The 9,772-nt window shown below is 53.5% G+C and overlaps 1 protein-coding gene and 1 long non-coding RNA gene across 2 annotated transcripts in view; one reads left to right on the top strand and one right to left on the bottom strand.

The window, feature by feature from the left end:
• LOC140403007 (uncharacterized) overlaps nt 1-9,772 on the top strand; it is a 130,121-nt gene that overhangs the window by 49,224 nt on the left and 71,125 nt on the right. The window lies entirely within an intron of this gene.
• The window catches only part of LOC140403004 (cytochrome P450 11B, mitochondrial-like), a 63,681-nt gene continuing 57,721 nt past the window's right edge, over nt 3,813-9,772 (bottom strand). The window contains exons 8-9 of the mRNA XM_072490659.1: nt 8,197-8,388; nt 3,813-4,168 (exon numbers count right to left, since the gene is read on the bottom strand). Coding sequence (XP_072346760.1) covers nt 4,040-4,168; nt 8,197-8,388 — 321 coding nt within the window. The 3' untranslated portion in view covers nt 3,813-4,039. The remainder of the gene's footprint in view (nt 4,169-8,196; nt 8,389-9,772) is intronic.

Below are 9,772 nucleotides of genomic sequence, written 5' to 3'. Positions count from 1 at the left end.
TCCAGCGGAGGGGATGCCAGAAATAATGCGGATACTTGGGAGTTTGGGGATTTTTCAGGGTATAAATTGAACATGGGAAAGAGTGAGCTGTTTGTGGTGCATCCAGGGGAGCAAAGTAGAGAAATAGAAGACCTACCGTTGAGGAAGGTAACAAGAGACTTTCGTTACCTGGGGATCCAGATAGCTAAGAATTGGGGCACATTGCACAGGCTAAATTTGACGCGGTTGGTGGAACAGATGGAGGAAGATTTCAAGAGATGGGACATGGTAGCATTGTCAATGGCAGGGAGGGTGCAGGCAGTTAAGATGGTGGTCCTCCGAGATTCCTTTTTGTGTTTCAGTGTCTCCCGGTGGTGATCACGAAGGCTTTTTTCAAAAGGATAGAAAAGAGTATCATGGGTTTTGTTTGGGCCGGGAAGACTCCGAGAGTGAGGAAGGGATTCTTACAGCGTAGTAGGGATAGGGGGGGCTGGCACTACCGAGCCTAAGTGAGTATTATTGGGCCGCTAATATTTCAATGGTGAGTAAGTGGATGGGAGAGGAGGAAGGAGCGGCGTGGAAGAGATTGGAGAGGGCGTCCTGTAGGGGGACCAGCCTGCAGGCTATGGTGACAGCCCCATTGCCGTTCTCACCAAGGAACTATACCACGAGTCCGGTGGTGGTAGCTACACTGAAGATTTGGGGACAGTGGAGACGACATAGGGGAAAGACCGGAGCACTGGGGGGGTCCCCGATAAGAAACAACCATAGGTTTGCCCCGGGGGGAATGGATGGGGGATATGGAATGTGGCAAAGAGCAGGTATAACGCAATTGAAAGATCTATTTGTGGATGGGAAGTTTGCGAGTCTGGGAGCGCTGACCGAGAATATGGGTTGCCCCAAGGGAATGCATTCAGGTACATGCAATTGAGGGCTTTTGCGAGGCAGCAGGTGAGGGAATTCCCGCAGCTCCCGACACAAGAGGTGCAGGACAGAGTCATCTCAAAGAAATGGGTGGGGGACGGTAAGGTGTCGGATATATATAGGGAAATGAGAGACGAAGGGGAGACTATGATGGACGAACTAAAAGGGAAATGGGAAGAAGAGCTAGGGGAGGAGATTGAGGAGGGGATGTGGGCAGATGCCCTAAACAGGGTAAACTCGTCGTCCTCGTGCGCCAGGCTAAGCCTGATTCAGTTTAAGGTATTACACAGGGCACATATGACTGGAACACGGCTCAGTAAATTTTTTGGGGTGGAGGATAGGTGTGCGAGGTGCTCGAGAAGCCCAGCGAATCATACCCATATGTTTTGGTCATGCCCGGCACTACAGGGGTTTTGGATGGGGGTGACAAAGGTGCTTTCGAAAGTAGTCGGAGTCCGGGTCGAACCAAGCTGGGGGTTGGCTATATTTGGGGTTGCACAAGAGCCGGGAGTGCAGGAGGCGAGAGAGGCCGATGTTTTGGCCTTTGCGTCCCTAGTAGCCCGGCGCAGAATATTGCTAATGTGGAAAGAAGCCAAGCCCCCGGGGGTGGGGACCTGGATAAATGATATGGCGGGGTTCATAAAGTTAGAGCGGATTAAGTTCGTCCTAAGGGGGTCGGCTCAAGGGTTTACTAGGCGGTGGCAACCGTTCGTCGAATATCTTGCGGAAAGATAGATAGGGGAGAACAAAGAAGGCAGCAGCAGCGGCCCAGGACTTGGGGTGTGGGGGGTGGGGGGGGGGGTGTGCCTGAGACAAGGCAGTTGCCAATTAGGGCTAGTTTTTATTTTTTGTTATTTAATATTTATTTATTTGTTGTTGTTTTCTTTTGTTCTTGTTTAAATAAAAAAGGTCATTATTATCTGTATTGTTATAATGTTGTGTAAAGGATGCACAATGTACTGTGTTGGTTGACCAAAAATTTTCAATAAAATATTATTTAAAAAAAAAAAGCACCTGGCACATCATCGCAGGGGTAGGGGGGGCTGATCATTCGCTGAGGGTCAATCTGACCCCAGACCCCCACCCCCCTCCGGCCAATGACAGCCCCAATTGCCCTCAACCCCAAAACAACGGGGTTTATTCAATATAAAGGAGATTGTCTCTTGGAAACTAACAGGCACAAGGGAGGGAGCACGAGGGAAGAGGGAGGGAGGGAGCACGAGGGAGGGAGGGAGCACGAGGGAGGGAGGGAGCACGAGGGAGGGAGGGAGGGAGCACGAGGGAGGGAGGGAGCACGAGGGAGGCAGCACACTGAGAATAAACTGACAAACCCCAGAATAAGCTGGAAGGAGAACCACATGTCCAGGCTAACAGAACTTTGTGAGATTTATTTGCCCGGTTAAGTCGCTACCGAAGCCACAAGTTGCAGTATTACAAATTAGAGCTCAACATAGAGGCCGATGAGCTCGCAAGTCCCTTATTTCAAACACTGTTCCTCTCGGAGTCCAAGTGTGGGGCAAATGCTTCCACGTCCTGCCCATTCGCTCCTTCAGGAGGTTTACTAGCCTGGGTTGGCGATGTTCTATGTGGAGTGTGTGAAATCCAGACATCCGCGGGATCTTCCTCACGCACAGGGGCGGCGGCAAAGGTTCGACATTCAGTCAGTTCCAGGGTTCGAGATGAGCAGTGATCACGTGTGGAGCTGGGAAAATGGGAGTGTCCCGTGTCCCTCTCTGGAGAGAGAACTATTCAGCTCGTTCTCCACCTCCCTATCGCTCTTTGGATAATTGAAACAGCTCCCTCCACCCTCATTCTCCCCCTCCCCCCTCATTCTCCCCCTCCCCCCCTCATTCTCCCCCTCCCCCCCCTCATTCTCCCCCTCCCCCCTCATTCTCCCCCTCCCCCTCATTCTCCCCTCCTCCCTCATTCTCCCCCTCATGCTCCCCTCACTCTCCCCCTCATGCTCCCCTCACTCTCCCCCTCCCCCCTCATTCTCCCCCTCATTCTCCCCCTCATTCTCCCCCTCCCCCCTCATTCTCCCCCTCCCCCCTCATTCTCCCCCTCTCCCCTCATTCTCCCCCTCCCCCCTCATTCTCCCCCTCCCCCCTCATTCTCCCCTCCCCCCTCATTCTCCACCTCCCCCTCATTCTCCCCCTCCCCCCTCATTCTCCACCTCCCCCTCATTCTCCCCCTCCCCCCCTCATTCTACCCCTCCCCCCCCTCATTCTCCCCCTCCCCCTCATTCTCCCCCTCCCCCTCATTCTCCCCCTCCCCCCTCATTCTCCCCTCCCCCTCATTCTCCCCCTCCCCCCTCATTCTCCCCTCCCCCTCATTCTCCCCTCACTCTCCCCCTCATGCTCCCCTCACGCTCCCCCTCCCCCCTCATTCTCCCCCACCCCCCTCATTCTCCCCCTCCCCCCTCATTCTCCCCCTCATTCTCCCCCTCATTCTCCCCCTCACGCTCCCCCTCATGCTCCCCTCATGCTCCCCTCACTCACCCCCTCATGCTTCCCCTCACCCCCTCATTCTCCCCCTCCCCCCTCATTCTCCCCCTCCCCCCTCATTCTCCACCTCCTCCTTCATTCTCCTCCCCTCATTCTCCCCCTCCCCCCTCATTCTCCCCCTCCCCCTCATTCTCCCCCTCCCCCCTCATTCTCCCCCTCCTCCCTCATTCTCCACCTCCTCCCTCATTCTCCACCTCCTCCCTCATTCTCCACCTCCTCCCTCATTCTCCCCCTCATACTCCCCCTCACTCTCACCCTCACTCTCCCCCTCATTCTCCCCCTCACTCTCCCCCTCATTCTCCCCATTCTGCCCTCATCACCCCCTCATCCCCTGTTGGTGGCAGCGCTGGGGCCTGTTGGCAGCGCTGGGGCCTGTTGGCAGTGCTGGGCCTGTTGGCAAGCGCTGGGGCCTGTTGGCAGCGCTGGGGCCTGTTGGCAGCGCTGGGGCCTGTTGGTGGCAGCGCTGGGGCTGTTGGCAGTGCTGGGGCCTGTTGGCAGTGCTGGGGCCTGTTGGCAGTGCTGGGGCCTGTTGGCAGTGCTGGGGCCTGTTGGCAGCGCTGGGGCCTGTTGGCAGCGCTGGGGCCTGTTGGTGGCGCTGGGGCCTGTTGGCAGCGCTGGGGCCTGCTGTTCTGCTAACTGTGATGTTCCGGCTGTAGGGGTCGGAAGGCCAGGAGAGGTGCCTCATCCACCATGACAATGAACCCGTAAATCAGCTTAATATCAGCCGTGGATCTGGTGACAACCTGGAACTTCCTCAAAATCTACCGGGGAGAGAGAGAGAGAAAACAGAGAGTGGGTTAGGCCTCAGCAGAACGGTGGGAGCGTTTGTGATGGGGGCCGGCGGAGGGGGGGGGGGGCAGTCTCGGGGGGGGGGGGGGGTGGGGGTTAACGGTTGATCCCAGGCTGGGAGGATCTCTCAGGATCCACTCAGCTGTCAGATCTCCTCCTGATCCCTGATGCCGAGGTTTATGTGCCCTCCCCGCAAACAGACCCACCGCAACCCCGCCAGGGTGAGGAAGACAAGCCCCCCACCCCCCACACGATCCCCCACAGTCACACAGACAGGACCCCCCTCATAGTCACACAGACAGGACCCCCGCACCCTCCAAAGTCAGACACAGGAAAACAAACCCACCTTGGGGAGGCGGAGTGAGGAGTTGGGGAGGGAGAGCACGGTGGCACAGTGCAGTGGTTAGCACTGTTGCCTCACAGCTCCAGGGTCCCGGGTTCGATTCCCGGCTTGGGTCACTGTCTGTGCGGAGTCTGCACGTTCTCCCCCGTGTGCGCGTGGGGTTTCCTCCGGGTGCTCCGGTTTCCTCCCACAGTCCAAAGATGTGCAGCTTAGGTGGATTGGCCATGATAAATTGCCCATAGTGTTCAAAAAGGTGGGGTTGCTGGGTTATGGGGATAGGGGGGAGGTGTGGGTTTAACAGGTGCTCTTTCCAAGGGCCGGTGCAGACTCGATGGGCCGAATGGCCTCCTTCTGCACTGTAGATTCCATGATTCTATAAGTGCAGAGGGAGAGAGGAAGGACAGCGATGGTGAAGCTGACCATTACATCCTAGACCATAAGACATAGGAGCAGAATTAGGCCACTCGGCCCATCGAGTCTGCTCCGACATTCAATCATGGCTGATATTTTCTCATCCCCATTCTCCTGCCTTCTCCCCATAACCCCTGATCCCCTTATTAATCAGGAACCTATCTATCTCTGTCTTAAAGACACTCAGTGATTTGGCCTCCACAGCCTTCTAGAATAATAATAATCTTTGTTGTCACAAGTAGGCTGACATTAACACCGCAATGTTACTGTGAAAAGCCCCTAGTCGCCACATTCCGGCACCTGTTCGGGTACACAGAGGGAGAATTCAGAATGTCCAAATTCACGTCTTTCGGGACTTGTGGGAGGAAACCGGAGCACCCGGAGGAAACCCCGCACACACGGGGGAGAACGTGCAGACCTCCGCACAGACAGTGACCCAGCGGGGAATCGAACCCGGGACCCTGGAGCTGTGAAGCATCAGTGCTAACCGCTGTGCTACCGGCAAAGAGTTCCACAGATTCACCACCCTCTGGCTGAAGAAATTCCTCCTCATCCCTGTTTCAATGATTGTCCCTTTAGTCTGAGATGGTGCCCTCTGCTTCTAGTCTCTCCTACAAGTGGAAACATCCTCTCCACGTCCACTCTATCCAGGCCTCGCAGTATCCTGTAAGTTTCAATAAGATCCCCCCCCTCGTCCTTCTAAACTCCAACGAGTACAGACCCAGAGTCCTCAACCGTTCCTCATACGACAAGCTCTTCATTCCAGGGATCGTTCTTGTGAACCTCCTCTGGACCCTTTCCAAGGCCCCAGCACATCTTTCCTTAGATACGGGGCCTAAAACTGCTCACAATACTCCAAATGGGGTCTGACCACAGCCTTACACAGCCTCAGAAGTACATCCCTGGTCTTGTATTCTAGCCCTCTTGACATTAATGCTAACATTGCATTTGCCTTCCTAACTGCCGACTGAACCTGCCCATTAACTTTTTAAAATAAATTTAGAGTACCCAATCAATGTTTTGCAATTAAGGGGCAATTTAGCGCGGCCAATCCACCCACCCTGCATATCTTTGGGGTTGTGGGGGCGAAACCCACGCAGACACGGGGAGAATGTGGAAACTCCACACGGACAGTGACCCAGAGCCGGGATCGAACCTGGGACCTCGGCGCCGTGAGGCAGCAGTGCTAACCACTGCGCCACCGTGCTGCCCCACCTGCACGTTAACCTGAAGAGAATCGTGAACAAGGACTCCCAAGTCCCTTTGTGCTTCTGATTTCCGAAGCATTTCCCCATTTAGAAAATAGTCTATGCCTCCATTCCTCCTTCCAAAGTGCATAACCTCACACTTGTCCACATTGTATTCCATCTGCCACTTCATAGCTCACTCTCCTAGCTTGTCCAAGTCCTTCTGCAGCCCCCTTGCTTCCTCAATACTACCTGTCCCTCTACAGATCTTTGCATCATCTGCAAACTTAGCAACAGTGCCTTCAGTTCCTTCTTCCAGATCATGAATGTATGGGAGGCATGGGATAGTGGGAAATTTGGCCAGTTGGATAACGAACTGGCTAACCGATAGAAGTCAGAGAGTGGTGGTGGATGGCAAATATTCAGCCTGGATCCCAGTTACCAGTGGCGTACCGCAGGGATCAGTTCTGGGTCCTCTGCTGTTTGTGATTTTCATTAATGACTTGGATGAGGGAGTTGAAGGGTGGGTCAGTAAATTTGCAGATGATACGAAGATTGGTGGAGTTGTGGATAGTAAGGAGGGCTGTTGTCGGCTGCAAAGAGACATAGATAGGATGCAGAGCTGGGCTGAGAAGTGGCAGATGGAGTTTAACCCTGAAAAGTGTGAGGTTGTCCATTTTGGAAGGACAAATATGAATGCGGAATACAGGGTTAACGGTAGAGTTCTTGGCAATGTGGAGGAGCAGAGAGATCTTGGGGTCTATGTTCATACATCTTTGAAAGTTGCCACTCAAGTGGATAGAGCTGTGAAGAAGGCCTATGGTGTGCTCGCGTTCATTAACAGAGGGATTGAATTTAAGAGCCGTGAGGTGATGATGCAGCTGTACAAAACTTTGGTAAGGCCACATTTGGAGTACTGTGTACAGTTCTGGTCGCCTCATTTTAGGAAGGATGTGGAAGCTTTGGAAAAGGTGCAAAGAAGATTTACCAGGATGTTGCCTGGAATGGAGAGTAGGTCTTACGAGGAAAGGTTGAGGGTGCTAGGCCTTTTCTCATTAGAACGGAGAAGGATGAGGGGCGACTTGATAGAGGTTTATAAGATGATCAGGGGAATAGATAGAGTAGACAGTCAGAGACTTTTTCCCCGGGTGGAACAAACCATTACAAGGGGACATAAATTTAAGGTGAAAGGTGGAAGATATAGGAGGGATATCAGAGGTAGGTTCTTTACCCAGAGAGTAGTGGGGGCATGGAATGCACTGCCTGTGCAAGTAGTTGAGTCGGAAACATTAGGGACCTTCAAGCAGCTATTGGATAGGTACATGGATTACGGTTAAATGATATAGTGTAGATTTATTTGTTCTCAAGGGCAGCACGGTAGCATTGTGGATAGCACAATTGCTTCACAGCTCCAGGGTCCCAGGTTCGATTCCGGCTTGGGTCACTGACTGTGCGGAGTCTGCACGTCCTCCCCGTGTCTGCGTGGGTTTCCTCCGGGTGCTCCGGTTTCCTCCCACAATCCAAAGATGTGCAGGTTAGGTGAATTGGCCAATGATAAATTGCCCTTAATGTCCAAATTGCCCTTGGTGTTGGGTGAAGGTGTTGAGTTTGGGTAGGGTGCTCTTTCCAAGAGCCGGTGCAGACTCAAAGGGCCGAATGGCCTCCTTCTGCACTGTAAATTCAATGATAATCTATGATTAATCTAGGACAAAGGTTCGGCACAACATCGTGGGCCGAAGGGCCTGTTCTGTGCTGTGTTTTCTATGTTCTATGTATATTGTGAAAAGTTGTGGTCCCAGCACAGACCCCTGAGGCACACCGCTAGTCACCGGCTGTCATCCTGAAAAAGACCCCTTTATCCCCACTCTCTGCCTTCTGCCAGTCAGCCAATCCTCTATCCATGCCAGGATCTTACCCTGAACACCATGGGCTCTTAACTTATTTAACAGTCTCCTATGCGTCACCTTGTCAAAGGCCTTCTGGAAATCTAAATAGATCACGTCCACTGGTTCTCCTTTGTCTAACTTCCTAGTTACGAATGTGTGTTCGGGGAACTCACGTGGATTAGAAAAAGGCCTATTTCGGTCTCCGCGACCCTGCGTCCGATACACTGCCGGACCCCGAAACCAAATGACAAAGCCTGGAAATAGTTACTGTCGCCGCTTAACCACCGGCTTGGGTTGTAACTCTGAGGGTCTGCGAAGACCTCTGGGCTCCGGCCCAGCGAGTAAATTCCAGCCTGCACCAAGGTCTGGGCAGTGGGGAGAGAGACAGAGAGAAAAAAACTCGACAAGTCAAATCATTCAATATCACTAAACTGCCACCTTGATGATTTACATTTCTATAGCGACCTTCAACTCCTCTACAGGGCTGAACATTATCTCGATTAAAGATTTATTCATTTCAAAATTACTTCCTGTTCAAATCCAGGGAACACAACATCAAAATCAGCACAGAGCCACTCCCCAAACATCTTCACAAATGTGGCTGTGGGGAACAGTTTGTCCGACACCCTCAGTACTGACCCTCCCGCAGTGCAGCACTCCCTCAGTACTGACCCCCCGACAGTGCAGCACTCCCTCAGTACTGACCCTCCCACAGTGCAGCGCTCCCTCAGTACTGACCCTCCGACAGTGCAGCGCTCCCTCAGCACTGACCCTCTGACAGTACGGCACTCCCTCAGTACTGACCCTCTGACAGTGCGGCACTCCCTCAGTACTGACCCTCTGACAGTTCGGCACTCCCTCAGTACTGACCCTCTGACAGTGCAACACTCCCTCAGTACTGACCCTCTGACAGTGCGGCGCTCCCTCAGTACTGACCCTCTGACAGTGCGGCACTGCCTCAGTACTGACCCTCTGACAGTGCGGCACTCCCTCAGTACTGACCCTCTGACAGTGCGGCACTCCCTCAGTACTGACCCTCCGACAGTGCAGCGCTCCCTCAGTACTGACCCCCCGACAGTGCAGCACTCCCTCAGTACTGACCCTCTGACAGTGCGGCACTCCCTCAGTACTGACCCTCTGACAGTGCGGCACTCCCTCTGCACTGACCCTCTGACAGTGTGGCACTCCCTCAGTACTGACCCTCTGACAGTGCAGCGCTCCCTCAGTACTGACCCTCTGACAGTGCGGCACTCCCTCAGTACTGACCCTCTGACAGTGCGGCACTCCCTCAGTACTGAAATTCAGTACAAGCTGAATTTAGGGAGTTAGGAGTTAAACTAAAAAGTAGGACCTCAAAGGTAGTAATCTCAGGATTGCTACCAGTGCCACGTGATAGTCAGAGTAGGAATGACAGGATAGCTAGGATGAATACGTGGCTTGAGAGATGGTGCAAGAGGGAGGCTTTCAAATTCCTGGGGCGTTGGGACCGGTTCTGGGTGAGGTGGGACCTGTACAAATCGGACGGTCTGCATCTGAGTGGGACCGGAACCAATGTTCTCGGGGGTGTGTTTGCTAGTGCAGTTGGGGAGGGTTTAAACTAATGTGGCAGGGGGATGGGAACCGATGTAGGAAGTCAGTGGGGACAGAAACAAAAGGCAGGAAGGGAGAGTGTGTAAAGCATGACCAGAGAAAGCAGGGCAGAGAGCAAGGAAGGTCTACATTAAACTGCATTTATTTCAATGCAAGGGG

This window comes from Scyliorhinus torazame, chromosome 26 (assembly GCF_047496885.1).
Source record: "Scyliorhinus torazame isolate Kashiwa2021f chromosome 26, sScyTor2.1, whole genome shotgun sequence".
In the NCBI taxonomy this organism is placed as follows: domain Eukaryota; kingdom Metazoa; phylum Chordata; class Chondrichthyes; order Carcharhiniformes; family Scyliorhinidae; genus Scyliorhinus; species Scyliorhinus torazame.
This window is presented reverse-complemented; position numbering and strand designations above follow the sequence as displayed.